This window comes from Jaculus jaculus, chromosome 6 (assembly GCF_020740685.1).
Source record: "Jaculus jaculus isolate mJacJac1 chromosome 6, mJacJac1.mat.Y.cur, whole genome shotgun sequence".
Lineage (NCBI taxonomy): Eukaryota > Metazoa > Chordata > Mammalia > Rodentia > Dipodidae > Jaculus > Jaculus jaculus.
The window spans coordinates 101,298,472-101,315,237 of NC_059107.1; the positions used below are offsets into that span (position 1 = coordinate 101,298,472).

Below are 16,766 nucleotides of genomic sequence, written 5' to 3' on the forward strand. Positions count from 1 at the left end.
CCAGGCTGACCTGGAATTCACTCTGTATTCTCAGGGTGGCCTCGAACTCATGGCAATCCTCCTACCTCTGCCTCCCGAGTGCTGGGATTAAAGGCGTGCACCACCACGCCCAGCCAAACACTTTCTTTTTAATGTTTTTCTTTTTTATATTTTATTTGCAAGGGAAGATAGATAGATGATAGATAGGTGGTAGAAAGAAAGAGAAAGAAAGAAAACAAATACGGGGAATTCAGGGCCTCCTGCCATTGCAAACAAACTCCAGACACATGCACCACTTTGTGCACTTGGTTTATGTGGATACTAGGGAATTGAACCCAGGCCATAAGACTTTGTAAGTAAGTGCTTTTGACTGCTGAGCCATCTCTACCACTCCCTTTCCTTCTACTCTCTGACAAGTAGTGACTCCCCTTTCCCTGGACTTGTTTTCTAGCAGCCAAATATCCAGAAACAGGGCTGGAGAAATGACTTAACAGTTAAGGCATTTGCCTGCAAAGCTAAAGGACCCAGGTTCGATTCCCCAGGAGTACGTGAGCCAGATATACAAGGGGCACATGCGTCTAGAGTTCGTTTGCAGTGGCTAGAGACCCTGGCGTGCCCATTCACTTGCTCTCTCTCTCTGCTTGAAAATAAATTAAAAAAAAAATTAAAATCCAGAAACAAACCAAATTTCTCATCCACATTCTTCTTTTCCTTTTCTTTCCTCTCTTCTTTTCATTTACTTATTTGCAATCAGAGAGACTGAGACAGAGAAAAATGGGCACATAAGGGCTTCTTACAAATTCCAGTTACATAAATTGCTTTGTGTATCTGGCTTTACATGGGTACTAGGGAATTGAATCCAGGCCTTCAGGCTTTGCAAGCAAGTGCCTGTCTTTAACTGCTAAGCAATCTCTCCAGCCTCCCCATCTTTTGAGAGGGTATCCATGTGTGGCTCAAGGCTGGCTTAAATTTTATAATTCTGCCTCTGCTCCCTAAGTGATGGGGTTATAGACGTCTGCCTTCTAGCCACACCCCTCACCTCCCATTATTCCTCAGCCCATCTAGATCTGGATTTTGTTCTACTCAAGCCACTTTTTCCAAAGGTTACCTGTTACTAAATAGACCACGTATTTTTTCAGTTACTGTCTTGCTTATTTCTCCATATTCTCCACTTCTTCTTTCTTGAAACTTTACTCCCTGTTCTTCCATGACCCTGCTTTCCTGGCTCCTAGATCTCAGCCACTCCTTCTGGTCTTAATAGGCTTCATTTCCCCCATGCCCACCCAGAGGTAAGGTCTCACTCTAACTTGGGCTGACCTGGAACTCACTCTGTATTCTCAGACTGGCCTCAAACTCACAGTGATCCTCTTGAGTGCTGGGATTAAAGGTGTGTGTCACCATGCCGGGCCTTTTATTTTTTAAAACATTATTTATTGATTAGAGAGGCAGAAAGAAACAAAGGGAGGGAAAGAGAGAATGGGCACGCCAGGGCCTCCAGCCACTGCGAATGAACTCTAGACGCATGTGCCACCTTGTGCATCTGACTTACATAAGTACTGGGGAATCAAATGTGGGTCCTAGGCTTCGTAGGTTAAGTGCCTTAATCACTAAGCCATTTCTCCAGCCCACCTCCCCCCAGGGTTTTTTTTGTTGTTTGTTTGTTTTGTTTTGTTTTTTTTGAGGTAGGGTCTCACTCTAGCTCAGGCTGACCTGGAATTCACTATGTAGTCTCAGGGTGGCCTCCAACTCAGCTGATCCTCCTACCTTGGCCTCCTGAGTGCTGGGATTAAAGGTGTGTGTCACCACGCCCAGCTCAGCCCCCCCCCCCCGTTTTTATTTTAAGACGGTCTCATGTAACTCAAGCTGGCCTGTACCTCATTATTTAGCCAAGGATGACTTTGAACTTCTGTTCCTTCTGCCTGTACCACCTGCCCCCGTGCTGGGACTACACGCATGAACCACCATGTCTAGTTTATAGGGAGCTAGAGATTGAATCTAGGGGATTGATTCATGCTAGGCAAAGACTCTGCCAACTGAGTTACATTCCCCAGCCCTCTTTTCCTCTTATAGCATAGACTGACCTTGAGCTTGAGATCCTCCTGCCCTCAGCCTCCCAAGTACTGGGATGTGCACCACCATGCCTAGCTACATCCTGCATCGTAAGTGCTCCTCTTTCCCCAGGTTGAGCCCTTCGGGCCTTTGCTCTTTCTGGGAACTGTCACAACTACAACAATATTTAAGTGTCTATACTCAACTTACACAACTCTGCTAAACTAAGGGTTTTGTGCCTAGTTGTCCACAAGTACTTCAAGTGTGTTTCAAAATGACATATTTCCCCTAACGTAGCCTACTTTCATGTCACCACCACTTTCTTCATTTTAGACAGAGCCTGAAACTCACTCTCAATATCCACCTTTTCTCTCAAACCCTACTTTTTCACATCCACTGCGCTTTTTCCAAATGCCTCTGGATACATGACACGTGTGTGTACACACACACCTACACGTATGGGGGGGTTAAACCCAGGTCCCTCCACATACTAGGTGTGGTGGTTCGATTCAGGTGTCCCCCTTAAACTTAGGTGGCACATGCCTTTAATCCCACCCCTCAGGAGGCAGAGGTAGGAGGATTGCCATGAGTCCGAGGCCACCCTGAAACTACATAGTGAATTCCGGGTCAGCCTGGGCTAGAGTAAGACCTTACCTCGAAAACCAAAACAAACAAACAAACTTAGGTGTTCTGAATGCTAGCTCCCTAGTTGGTGGCAATTTGGTAATTGGAGCCTCCTGGAGACAGTGTATTGTTGGGGGTGGGCTTTTGGGTGTTGTAGCCAGCTTCCTCTTGTCAGTGTTTGGAACACTCTCCAGCTGCTGTTGTCCACCTGATGTCAGCAGGAGGTGATGTCTACCCTCTGCTCATGCCATCGTTTTCACCTGCCATCATGGAGCTTCCCTTGAGTCTGTAAGGCAAAATAAACCCTTTTTCCCACAAGCTGCTCTTGGTCGGGTGTTTTCTGCCATCAATGCGAATCTTGTTTCTTCCCACTGCTTCTCAACGTTGAGCACCACTTTACTATTTGCATGCCCCAGAAAAAGAAGTTTGCTCTTGTCTCTATATTTTCTTTTTATTAATTTTTTTTACATTTTTTGTTTATTTTTATTTATTTATTTGAGAGTGATAGAGAAAGAGGTAGAGAGAGAGAGAGAGACGGAGAGAGAGAAAGGGAGAGAATGAGCACGACAGGGCCTCCAGTCTGCAAATGAATTCCAGATGCATGTGCCCCCTTGTGTATCTGGCTAACGTGGGTCCTGGGGAATCTAGCCTCAAACTAGGGTCCTTAGGTTTCACAGGCAAGCGCTTAACCGCTAAGTCATCTCTCCAGCCCATTGTCTCTGTATTTTCCAACACTGTTCTTTGCCTGGGAAGCCTATCCCTGAACCATCTTTCCATGCCCAGCAGTCTCAATTCTCTTCCAAAGCTGCCTTCTCTAGCTGCACATTCCCTTCAAAAAAAAAAAAATTATTTAGGCTGGGCATAGTGGTGCACGCTTTTAATCCCAGCACTTGGGATACTGAGGTAGGAGGATTGTCTTGAGTTAAAGGCCACCCTGAGATTACACAGTGAATTCCGGGTCAGCCTGCTTAGAGGAAAACCCTACCTTGAAAAGAAAAAAAATATATATCTGCAAGCAGAGATAGAAAAGAGACACTTCCATTCTTTTGTCAGGAGTATTGGTTAGCCAGTGCCTTTAGACTCTGAAAGCCTTATGTGGCAATTATCCTCTGCTTGAATCAGAGGAGAATCATTGTAAAAGACAGTCCTGGGTACAGTAAGTGCTCAGTAAATACTTGAATGGAGGGATGAATGAATGAACAAATACATTTAAAGACTCTTGGGTCCATGAGTAAGAATTTAGGATTTCCTATGTGCATTCCTCTTGGACCTCTACTTTGTAAAGAATCGCTTTCTTCAGCCGGCCCTGGTGGCATGCCTGGAATCCAAGCTTTTGAGAGGCTGAGGCAGGGGGATCACAAGTTTGAAGCCAATCTGGGCTGCATATTGAGACCTTGTTTCAAAAAAAAAGAAGAAATGAGGAGCTGGAGAGACGGCTTAGTGGTTGAGGCGCTTGCCTGTGAAGCCTAAGGACCCAGGTTTGATTCCCAAAACCCACGTAAGCCAGATGCACAAGGTGGTCCTGGCGCGCTCTCTCTCAAATATCTATATTTTGCTTTTGACGTAGTCTCATTTCTGCCCAGGCTGACCCGGAATTCACTGTGTAGTCTCAGGGTGGCCTCGAACTCGCAACAACCCACCTACCTCTGGGATTAAAGGCTTACGGCACCACGCCCGGCTTTAAATTAATTATAGTTTTTTAGAAAAGAAAATACTTTGGCATTAGCTTTGGGCACGAGTTGATGCTTTAGGAACTGGGCAGAGCCGGAAGGCGAGGGGGCCGGGACGTGGGCGCGAACCAGGCCCGCACCTCCCCGCCCCGCGGACCGTCCGGAGCCGGGGGACACCCGGGCGGCGAGCATCCGGGAGCCTCCGGGGCCGCCGCAGCCGGGCGCCAGGTGAGCCCGCCCCGCGCGGAGGGGGCGGGGCGCCGGGGGCGGGGCCAGACTCCGCCCCGCCCCCGCCCGCCGGCCCGGGAGCCCGCCTCCGGTCACGTGACGCGCGCGCAGGTGAGCACCGCTTCCGGGTCGGGCTCCCGCGTCGGGGTCGGCTCCCGCTTCCCCTCGCTCGGGTGCGCGGGAGGCTATGGCGTCCTCCTCCGTCCCGCCGGCCGCCGCACCCGCGGCCGCCGGGGGCCCCGGGCCGGCATTCGGCTTCGCCTCCAAAACCAAGAAGAAACATTTCGTGCAGCAGAAGGTGAAGGTGTTCCGGGCTGCCGACCCGCTGGTGGGCGTGTTCCTGTGGGGCGTCGCCCACTCGGTGAGACCCCCCCCCCCCGTCCCGGCCGGGCCCCGCAGCCCCTGGCCCTCGGCCTCCGCCCCCCGCCGCGCGGGGCCGTGGTCCCAGCCCGCCAGTCCCCGGGTGTCCCCAGCCCGTCCTCAGGTCCGGTCCCACTCCAGTCCCCTAGAGTTCCACCTGCGCCTGGAATGCAGCCCCCCCTGCGCCGGGACTGCTCACCCCTCCCCGGCCCAGCCTCAGCCCCGGGCGACGCACCCCGGCCCGAATCGGGCTCCTCTAGGAGGGACCCGGAGGGGAGCGGCTCCGCGGAGCTGTTGGCGGCGAGGTCTGGGTGAGACCGTGTGTGTAAGAGGGGCCGGGAAGCAGCTGCATGCCCGAGAGGTAGTTCACTCTCCATTGCCATATTGCTCTTCTAGCCCCAGTCCTTGACTTTGGACCCTTGGCTTTGGGGGAAGCCCCAGGCGTCTTGGACCTTCTAAACCTGCTTGTCCCTTCCAGAGGTACAGCTTTTCAGAGCAGCTATGCACCTCTGAGCCTCAGGGGATATCACTCACTCTGGGCTTGATTTATGTGCATAGTCTTAACCTGCATCCTGTTGCCGACTGGAGTGATGGTGTTTGGTGTAAGTGGGAGTCATTTGTGACCAAAGAGAAGGCGCACGAGCTGTGATCCCAGGGGTGGCGTATTGGTGAATTTTAGAAGTCTGAAGGATGTGCTCAGGCGGGCAAGAGGAGGCTGGTGAATCCAGTAGGCATCCTTTTCTGAGGATGAAGCACAGCGGTTGCCTACCTTCTTTAGGTCTCCAGTGGGAGGGATGCAGTGATGACGGGGAATATTTTTGTAACTAACTTTCCTGAGTTATAGTTATGGCAGGGTTGTAGAAGCAGAAGAGAGAAAGAGTGTGATTTTTATCACATTCTTTTTTTTTAAGTATATTTGTGAGCAGAGAGAGAAAGAAGCGAGACAGAGAATGGGCGCACGAGGGCATCCAGCCACAGCAAATGCAACCCCACATGCATGCACCACTTGCTTGTGGCTTTATGTGGGTACTGGAGAATCAAACCTGGGTCGTTATGCTTTGTAGGCAGATGCCCTTACCACATTAATTTGATTAATTTTATTTTATAGGATCTCTGGCGGTCAGTTGGCTCTTTTTTTTTTTTTTTTTTTTTTGGTATTTGAGGCTTTCCAAGAAGTAATATCTTTTTAGTGAGTATTCAGTCTGAGGCTCTGATGAAGGTGGGGCTGCCTCAGCATATCACCTTGCAGGTGACTCACTGTCCCAGTGGAAAGGGAGTCTTCCTTCCGTGAGGGTTGAAGGGATTGCAGCTGAGACCCACCTCATTCTTGAAGTACACATACGTTAGCTCCAACACCCAACTTTTCAGCCTCATACTGCTACTTCAAATGTGTGGGGTGGAAAATTCCCTGAACATATGCCTTAGTGATGATTCAGCCTGTTTAGCAGGTGGTGAGGAGGGGGCAGGAAGAGCTGAAGCTGAATTTTAAGCAGGGAATCTCAGTGGCTTTTTTTTTTTTTTTTTTTTTTTGTCCTGGAGGAACATGTTCTGTCCTCCTTTTCTACTGAGCATGGGAGGAGCTGCACCCTGCACTGCGCTGTGTGGGATTTAGGTTAGACTACAGCCCATAACCTTTGTCAAATGATCGAGTCGGGACAGACGAGGCATTTGTTTATACGGATATCAAATATTTTGTGACCACTGTGTGCCAGCTATTGTGCTAGCTAGGCATCTGAGAGATGCAGCCACTAGAATGGGCCCTTGTCCTTGAAGAACTCAGAACTTGGGGGAGGGACTTCACGTTAACCAGGGATTAAAGCTGAGTGACACATACGCTATTAGAGGCAGATGAAAGGTGGAGTAACACACAGGGAAAGCACATCTCCTCAGGATTCCTGCCATAGGGAGTCCCCTTTGTACTTTCAACTAGCGGCTGCAGATTCTGGGGCTCAATAGAGCATGTGGTGCTTGCATCCTTCGTGTGGGTTGTCTAACTTTAGGGAACAGGCACTTCCTGAGGACCCTTCCTGTGATGGCGTGCATTCCCTTGAGATCAGATGCTCTTCCTTCCCTTTACACCTAGGCAGGTGGCCAGCTGCCATGGAGAGAACTGGGTCACAGTGATCTGGAAGGGCTTTCCTTTTTGTAAGGAGATGCTTTTCTAGTACATGGGCATTTCATTCTGCTGCTGACCCCCTCAGTGTCACGAATTGCGCACTTTAAAAATGTCCCTTTTACAGGCTGGAGAGGTGGCTTGGCGGTTAAGCGCTTGCCTGTGAAGCCTAAAGACCATGGTTCAAGGCTTGATTCCCCAGGACCTACATTAGCCAGATGCACAAGGGGGCGCATGCCTCTGGGGTTCATTTGCAGTGGCTGGTGGCCCTGGCGCGCCCATTCTCTCTCTCTCTCTCTCTCTCTCTCTCTCTCTCTCTGCCTCTTTCAGTCTGTCGCTCTCAAATAAATAAATAAAATAGCAAAAAAGTCCCCTTTTCCTGTAACGAAGCGTGTAACTGTCTTGAAGATTGTTCCCCCACCCCGCTAGAACTTCTAACAGCTTTAAAAATAGTCCTAAGTTGCTTGCAGGCCTTGCCTAATATAAAGTGATTGTTGTGAGCATGAAGATCTGTGGGGTGAGGGGGTGAGGCGCTGCATGACGGTTGGGGACAGCAGCTCTTGGGCAGCAGAAGGGGTGAGACACCTCCTCTCACTTAAAACATATGCACAGCCAGTGTTGTTAGAACGGAGGGTTGAGATGCCCTTTCCTGGGTCCTTCCCAGACACAGTACACAATTAGCTCCGCCCTCACTGCCTTCCTCTTCATATTTTGGCTCATCAGATCAATGAGCTCAGCCAGGTGCCTCCCCCAGTGATGCTGCTGCCAGATGATTTTAAAGCTAGTTCCAAGATCAAGGTCAACAATCACCTTTTCCATAGGTAAGTGGGAACTCTTGCTTTTTGCATGGAAACCTAGAAAGAAAACAGCAAATACTTTTTTGTTTGTGTGTTTTTGTTTTTGGAGGTAGGTTCTTCTTACTCTAGCTCAGGTTGACCTGGAATTCGCTATGTAGTCTCAGGGTGGCCTTGAACTCCTGGCGGTTGATCCTCCTACCTCTGCTTCCTGAGTCCTGGAATTAAAGGGATGCGCCACCATACCCGGCCTTTGTAAATCTTTTTTAAAAAAGATTAAATGAATTGAAGATTTTAGATATAGGAGTCAAGATGTAGGTTTGTAAGTTGTGTTATCTAACATCCTTCGTAATGCATAAACCTTTAAGATGCTTCCAGTGTGACCTGTACCTGTATATGTACTAGAGCAGTCTCTCCTCTAGTCGGGCAGGTCAACAAGTAAACACATTCAGATGTCATTGTCATTAGCTTTTGGTAGGTTGTCCCTGAAAGAAAGAGGGTCTACCTCCCCCCCCCAGTACCAGAAGGTGTCATTCAAAACAGTGTTAAATATTGCCAATTTTAGAATGTCTGATGTATTGAGATAAGAAATGCTGCTGTTTGGATGCACAATAAGCCCTTGCTTTACTTAGACCATTTTCCAGCTACGAGAACTTAAGTAGGTCACTTAGTCACCCTGAGACATTAAGATGGGAACAGTATACCTTCCAAAGTACTTCACAGGGCCAGCATGGTGGCTCATGCATGTAATAATTCCAGCCCTCAAAAGGCTAAGGCACAAGCATCAGGAGTTGAAAATGCCTCAGCAACAAAGCAAGTTTAGGCTAGACTTGTCTTAAAAAAAAAAAAGTTAAAGTACTTCATAGGGTTTTTAAAAATATATTTTAGCCGGGTGTGGTGCTGCATGCCTTTAATCCCAGCACTCAGGAGGCAGAGGTAGGAGGATCACCATGAGTTCAAGGCCACCCTGAGACTACAGAGTTAATTCCAGGTCAGCCTGGACCAGAGTGAGGCCCTACCTCGAACAACTAAAATTAAAAAAAAAAAAAAAAAAGTTAGTCATTCATTTGAGAGAAAGCTATATGGAGATAGAGAGCAAGCGTGCCAGGGCCTCTAGCCACTGCAAATGAACTCCAGATGCATGTGCCACCTTGTGCATCTAGCTTTACATGGGTCCTGGAGAATCGACCTGGGTCCTTAGGAAGTGCAGGCCTTACTGCTAAGCCATCTCTTCAGCCCCTTCATAGGGTGTTATGAGAATCAAATGAGGTAATAGTGTGAGGTGCTTTATAAACTGTGAGGTTACATATAAATATCAAATAATGTTATTTTTTTCAATGATATTTTTACTTATTTGCAAGGAGAGGGAAAGATTATGGGTGCTTCAGAGCCTCTTGCCACTGCAAAAGAACTCAAGACACATGCTTCACTTTGTGCATCTGGCTTGGGGCTGTCAGGGTTTGCAAGCCTTTGACCACTGAGCCATCTCTCCAACCCCTGTTTTGTTTTTACCTTGAAAAATTGTGTTTCAGAGAAAATCTACCTAGTCATTTCAAGTTCAAGGAATACTGCCCCCAAGTCTTCAGGAATCTCCGTGATCGATTTGGCATTGATGATCAGGATTACTTGGTGAGAATCTGTTATGGGGTAAGGGTAGTCCTTTGCAACCAGAAACTCTGTGTGATAGTCATGTTGGGAGAAACAGAAGCCTCAACAGATAATGGCTTTTTATCTTTTTTGTGGTCACTGGCTCATCTTCAGAGTTTAATGAAAGCTAGTGAAGCTAATCTAGTCAAGCTGTCCTGGGGAAAGTGCAGACACATTAATAGTTTGCGTGCAGTTTCATTCCATCCATCTGTGGACACCACACTAGGAGCCTGTGCCGACCTTTCCCTGTGTCATCCACTTCCAGAAGCATTTGCTTGGCCATTATCCTGTGACTTGTATCTCTATATAAAAATGGGGAGGAGAAAAGGCTTCTACCTTGTTTTCTTATCTCCAGGTGTCCCTTACCCGGAGCCCCCCAAGTGAAAGTGAAGGCAGTGATGGTCGCTTCCTTATCTCCTATGATCGGACTCTGGTCATCAAAGAAGTATCCAGTGAGGACATTGCTGACATGCATAGCAACCTCTCCAACTACCACCAGGTCAGGCCTGTCTCCCACCCTGTTCTTTCCTTCTCTTCCCCGCTCATACATAACTGGCTTTATGTGGGAATTAGTAATTGAACTTGGGTCATTAGGTTTTGCAGGCAAGTGCTTTAGCTGCTGAGCCATCTCTCCAGCCCAAGAGTTGCCTATTCTTTTTCCTCCCTACAGATCATGTATTTCTCCCCAGAAGCACTGGGTATCGTGATTTTGAAAACTAGAAATTTCAGCAAAAAAGGCTTATACTTACATGCTTGTGTTTAACAAGAGGATTTGATGTATCCCTTCTTACTTGATACTTAGAATCTAAAAACTACTGTAGGTGCAAAACATTATCAGAATGTGTGTCACAAAACTTATTATCAGAATTAGGTAGTGTTAACACTAGGTATCCTATGGGGGAAAAGTGCAGTTTTAGGAGAAAATCAGGATAAACACACAATTGTGATACATTGGAAGAGAGAATCCATAATCACACCCAACCCTAAATGGGACCAGGGAAACGTTGCTGTCCGGTCATGTTAACTTGGTATGTGGAGTTTATGGAATGTGTGTGGGGGGGTGTTTGTTTGTTTGTTTTTTCCAGGTAAGGTTTCACTCTAGCCCAGGCTGACCTAGAATTTGCTACGTACTCTCAGGGTGGCCTCGAACTCACTGTGATCCTCCTACCTCTGCCTAAAGGCATGCGCCCCCATGCCGGGCTATGGAATGCTTTAATGATTTAATGAATACTCCACCTGAATGTTTTCAAAATGAAGTCTTAACCAAAATCAGTAGGCAAGGAATAAATGAAAGACTGTAAAAGGAGTTTTGATTTATGCCAGGTGTGGTGGCCCACACCTTTAATCCCAGCACTTGGGAGGCAGTGGTAGGAGGCTGGCTGTGAGTTGAGGCCACCCTGAGACTCCATAGTGATTTCCAGGTCAGCCTGAGCTACAGCATGACCCTACCTCGGGGAAAAAAAAAAATAATAATAAAGGCTTTTATAAGTAGGCACTGTATTAGGCAGTAGAAACAGGTGAAATTGTGCTGGTAGAGGTAGTAAACCACATTGGCACACAACCAAGTGTGTGCAGTGTTAGCAGTAGGTATAGGATATTCTGGGGTTACAGAGATGGATGATCTCCTCACCTTATCTGGGCAAGAAAGAACACTTGGGAGGTTTGAAGGGAGTTTGTAGGAGTTGATCTCCACCCCTCCATTCCTGTGTGTGGTGGGGGAAGAGGTGGTACTGGGGATCCAACTCATGGCCTCTCACATACCAAGTACATGCTGTAACATGGAGCAGCATCCTCAGCTCAGGAATTGAGTGATCAGTGGAGATGAACCACTGGACAGGGTACAAGAGAATGTTGTGTGCAAAGGGAATAGTACAAGGGAGCTAGATACTAGGAAATGCAAGAAATTCAGTGTGGCTGGCACATGAGATTGTGAATAAAAAGAGACTTGATATGAATTGTGAAGGGGTTTAAAAGCCACACAGAAGTTATTCCTAGTGGTATTTCAAAGGCTGTTTGGAGAGGAGTGAAATGCACATTATTTAGAAATAAAGGGCTGGGAATATAGCTCGGTGCTAAAGTGCTTGCCCTGCATATGTGAAGCTTTAGGTTCTGTCCCTGGTACCATGAAAGAATATATTGTAGAAAACAGCCCAATGATGATATGTGGGAAACACAGTGGAGGGTGGGGTACTGAGAATACAGGTGCCAAATAGGTTTTTTTGTTTTGTTTTGTTTTGTTTTTGGTTTTGTTTTTCGAGGTAGGGTCTCACTCTAGCCCAGGCTGACCTGAAATTCACTATGGAATCTCAGGGTGGCCTTGAACTCATGGCAATCCTCCTACCTCTGCCTCCTAAGTGCTGGGATTAAAGGCATGCACCACCATGCCCGGCATGAAATAGTTTTAATAGCCTGGATGAGAATGATGAGAGCCTGGAGTAGCAACGACAGTGGGCATGCAAAGGAAGGCCTGTGGGAAGATGGTGGGAGTTAAGGCAGAGGATCCTCCAGAGTTTTAGGTACCTACTTGTCAGTAATTGGAAAACAGAGAAACAGGTTTCTGGAGGAAGGTAGTTCTGATTGGAGTATGCTGAGTTTGAGACTTCTTAGTTCATCCTGATACTGATAAGCATTAGGCTAGAATATGGTAAATGAGTATGGAATTCAAGAAGTTGGAATAGAGTGGAAGTATAGATTTAGGAGTTGTATATCAGCAAGTGCTCATCAGAACTGTTACCACTTAAAATCAGTTACGAGTACAGGTAAGATTATTGAAAGGAGGTATGTTGAAAAAAATGAGAAGATTGAAGAAAACCTTTGAGAAACCAAGAACTCATAAAGGAGACTAACATGGGCACTTCTGATTATTTTGTTTTGCTATGCTTTTTTTTTCTTTTTTATAAATTTATATTTTTTTTCACTTTTTTTTTCTCAAATTTTTATTAACATTTTCCATGATTATAAAAAATATCCCATGGTAATACCCTCCTTCCCCCCCCCCCAAATTTATATTTTTATTGACAACTTCCATAATTGTAAACAATATCCCATGGTAATTCTCTCCCTCCCCCCCACTTTCCCCTTTGAAACTCAACTCTCCATCATATCCCCTCCCCCTTTCAATCAGTCTTTTATTTTGATGTCATCATCTTTTCCTCCTGTTATGATGTTCTTGTGTAGGTAGTGTCAGGCACTGTGAGGTCATGGATATCCAGGCCATTTTGTGTCTGGAGGAGCATGTTGTGAGGAGTCCTACCCTTTCTTTGGCCACTTCTGATTATTAATGCCCTAGTTCATTCCATAGAGGATTTCTTTGTTGTTGTTTTGAGGCAGAGTCTCACTGTAGCCCAGGCTGACCTGAAAATCATTCTGTAGTTCCAGGCTACTCTCGACCTCAGTGATTCTCATACCTCAGCCTTCTGCATTCTGGAATTAAAGGTGGGAGCCACCATGTCCAGCTTCCATAAAATATTTCAGAGATAGGAGGAGAGTCAGAAGAACAGAATAATGGGGCTGAGGGTGAAGAGCATTCGGGGATGATGCTGGTTATTGGTAGGATCTGTTGTACATTCGTTGAAATAAGATGGCAAGTAGGATGCCATTGAGTTTGACAACTAAGGAACTTGGCAGAGATTTCAGAGGAGAAATGAGGGCTTAAACCTGACTTCCATGATTTGAGGTGTGATTGAGAGATAAGAAATGGATTATTGATTACATTTTTGAGAAGGCTAGCTTTGAAGAGAACAGAGAGGAAGAGAGAATGAGAACGAATGCTTATACACACACTGAAAGAAATTGTGTTTGGGCTTTTTGAAGTGTAGCCAGGCTGGCCTCAGACTCAGTGTGTAGACAAAGATGACCTTGAGCATTTATTTTTATTTATTTTGGTTTTTCGAGGTAGGATTTTACTCTAGCTCAGGCTGACCTGGAATTCATTATGGAGTCTCAGGGTGGCCTCAAACTCAAGATGATACTCCTACCTCTGCCTCCCAACTGCTGGGATTAAAGGAGTGTGCCACTACGTCTATTTTTATTTGTTTTTTTTTTAATATTTTTATTTACTTATAAGAGAGAGAATGGGTGCACTTGGGCTTCTAGCCACTGCAGACAACTCCAGATGCATGTGCCAACTTGTGGATCTGGCTTACGTGTGTCCTAGGGAATTGAACCAGAGTCCCTTGGCTTTGCAGGCAAGTGCTTTAACCACTAAGCCATTTCTCCAACCCAACCTTGAACTTTTTTTTAAATATATTTTTAAACTTTATTTTTATTTATTTATTTGAGAGAGAGAAAGAGGGGAAGAGAGAATGGGAGCATCAGGGCCTCCAGCTAATGCAGACAAACTCCAGACGCATGCATCCCCTGTGCATCTGGCTTACATGGGTCCTGGGGAATTGAACCAGGGTCCTTTGGCTTTGTAGGCAAAGGCCTTAACTGCTAAGTCATCTCTCCAGCCCCCAACCTTGAACTTTAAAATATTTATTTTTATTTATTTAGTAGAGAGAGAGAGAAAAAAAAAAAGAGAATAGGCATGCCAGGGCCTCTAACCACTACAGATAAACTCCAGACACATGTGCCATCATGTGCATCTGGCTTATGTGGGACCTGGAGAATCGAACCTGGGTCCTTAGGCATTGCAGGCAAGTGCCTTAACTGCTGAGCCATCTCTCCAGCCCCAACCTTGAACTTTAATCCTCCTGCCTCTGCCTCCTGTGTGCTGGGATTACAGGTGTGTACTACCACTCCTGGTTTGATGCAGTGCTGGCGATCAAACCCAGGGCTTCATGTAAGTTAGACAAGCACTGTACCAACTGTGCTGCAGCCAAGAGTTGTTTTTCTTTTTCAAGGTAAGGTCTCACTCTATCCCAGGCTGACCTGGAATTCATTATATAGTTTCAGGCTGTCTTTGAACTCACAGTGATCCTCCTATCTCTGCCCCCTGAGTGCTGGGATTAAAGGTGTACACCACCACATCTGGCAAGAGATTTTTTTGAAGGAAATCAATCCACAAACAATTTTTTAAATTATTTTATTTGAGAGAGATACAGAATTACAGAATGGGTGCTCCAAGGCCTCCTGCTATTGCAAATGGACTCCAGATGGCATGTGCCACCTTGTGCATCTAGCTTTATGTGGGTACTAGGGACTTGAACCTGGGTCCTTTTGCTTTGCAGGCAAGTGCCTTAACTGCTGAGCCATCTCTCCAGCCCCAAGACTTTTTTTAATTTAGTTTCTTGTGGTCTGAGAAATAAAACCCAGGGCAGGCAAGATTTCTCATTGGTTAAAGACGCTTGCAAAGCCTAATTTCCCAGGTTCAGTTCTCCAGTATCCACGTAAAGCCAGATGCACAAGGTGGTGCATGCCTCTGGAGTTCATTTGAGGTGGCTAGAGGCCCTTGTGCATCCATTCTCTCTCTTTATCTGCCCCCCCCAAAACAAACAAATTAATTTAAAAATAAAATTTAAGCCGGGTGTGGTGGCACACGCCTTTAGTCCCAGCACTTGGGGGCAGAAGTAGGAGGATCGCTGTGAGTTTAAGGCTACCTTGAGACTCCATAATGAATTCCAGGTCAGCCTGGGCTAGAGTGATATCCCACCTCAAAAAAATAAAAATAAAAATAAAAAATAAAATTTAAGTGGTCAGGCATGGTGGTGCACACCATTAAAAGAAAGATGCTGGGCTGGAGAGATGGCTTAGCGGTTAAGCGCTTGCCTGTGAAGCCTAAGGACCCCGGTTCGAGGCTCGGTTCCCCAGGTCCCACATTAGCGAGATGCACAAGGGGGCACACGCATCTGGAGTTCGTTTGCAGTGGCTGGAAGCTCTGGTGCGCCCATTCTCTCTCTCCCTCTATCTGTCTTTCTCTGTGTGTCTGTCACTCTCAAATAAATAAATAAATAAATAAGAAAGATGCTGGGTGTGGTGGCGTACGTCTTTAATCCCAGCACTTGAGAGGCAGAGGTAGGAGGATCACCATGAGTTTGAGGCCACCCTGAGGCTACATGGTGAACTTCAGGTCAGCCTGGGCTAGAGTGAGACCCTACCTCAAACCCCCCCCCCCAAAAAAAAAAGAGAGAGAAAGAATGAGGGAAGGCCTGGTGCATGCCAGATAGGGTCTCAGGCTGTCCTTGAACCTGTGACCCTTCTGCCTCAGCCTCCCGGGTCCTAGAATTACAGGTACTATTATACTCAACTGAGGAATTGTTTGTTTTATTTTTGAGGTAGGGTCTTGTTCTAGCCTAGGCTGACCTGGAATTCAAGTATTTTATTTATATATTTTCAAGTGTGGAGAAGGAGAGGGCGAGAGAATGAATATGAATGGACATGTCAGGGTCTCAAACAAGTCCAGATGTATGTGTTACTTTGTGCATCTGGCTTTATATGGTTATTGGGGAGTTAAGCAAGTGCCTTTAACCCCTGAGCCATCTCTCCAGTCCAGGAGTTCTTTCTCTTTTTTTTAAAAAAAAGTCTTAATTTTTAAAATTAATTTATTTGTGAGAAATAGAGGGAAAGAAGCAGAGAAGGAGAGAGAGAGAGGGAATGAATGGGTGTGCCAGGGCCTCTAGCCACTGCAAATGTACTCCAGATGCATGTGCTACTTTGTGCATCTAGCTTACATGGGTACTGGTGCATTGAACCTTGGTCCCTTTGGCTTTGCAGGCGAAGAACCTTAACCATAAGCCATCTCCATGAATTGTTTCTTAAAATCCAAATTGTGAGGGGCTGGGAAGACAGTGCATTGGTTAAAGGTGCTTTATTGCGAAGCCTGCCAGTCAGTTCAGTTCCCCAGTACCCACATAAAGCCAGATGTACGAAGTGGCACATATGTCCTGGAATTCATTTGCAGTGACAAGAGACCCTGATGTACCCATCCACCCCCCCACCTACTTATACAAATTTTACACACACACGCGCGCAGCGCGCGCTCGCGCGCAAACACTTAACTTACTTATTTTCAGGGAAAAGTCTTACTCTAGACCAGGCTGACCTGGAACTCACTCTGTAGTCCCAGGCTAGTCTGGAACTCAAGGCAGTCCTCCTACCTCTGCTTCCCCAGTCCTGGGATTAGAGGTGTGCACCACCAGGCCAGGCTAAAAATCCAAATTGTGAGGTTGAGGCCAGCCTGAGCTACATGAAACCCTGCCCCCCCCCCCAAAAAAAAAGAATCCAAATTCATAGTAGGCATCTTTCAGGCATTTATACTATAAGACTCTGTTACACCAAGGAGCATTGATAAACATGTAAATTTAATCCTGGTTCTGACCACTTACTTATAGAGCCTAAAATAAGTATAACAAAGCTGGGCAT

General features: G+C 46.4%; 1 protein-coding gene across 1 annotated transcript in view; it reads left to right on the forward strand.

Annotated features, from left to right (window-relative positions):
- Positions 1-4,712: 4,712 nt before the first annotated feature.
- Positions 4,713-16,766, forward strand: part of LOC123461541 (phosphatidylinositol 5-phosphate 4-kinase type-2 gamma-like) — an 18,600-nt gene continuing 6,546 nt past the window's right edge. Inside the window, exons 1-4 of the mRNA XM_045152237.1 lie at positions 4,713-4,911; positions 7,747-7,844; positions 9,350-9,446; positions 9,820-9,968. Coding sequence (XP_045008172.1) covers positions 4,738-4,911; positions 7,747-7,844; positions 9,350-9,446; positions 9,820-9,968 — 518 coding nt within the window. The 5' untranslated portion in view covers positions 4,713-4,737. The remainder of the gene's footprint in view (positions 4,912-7,746; positions 7,845-9,349; positions 9,447-9,819; positions 9,969-16,766) is intronic.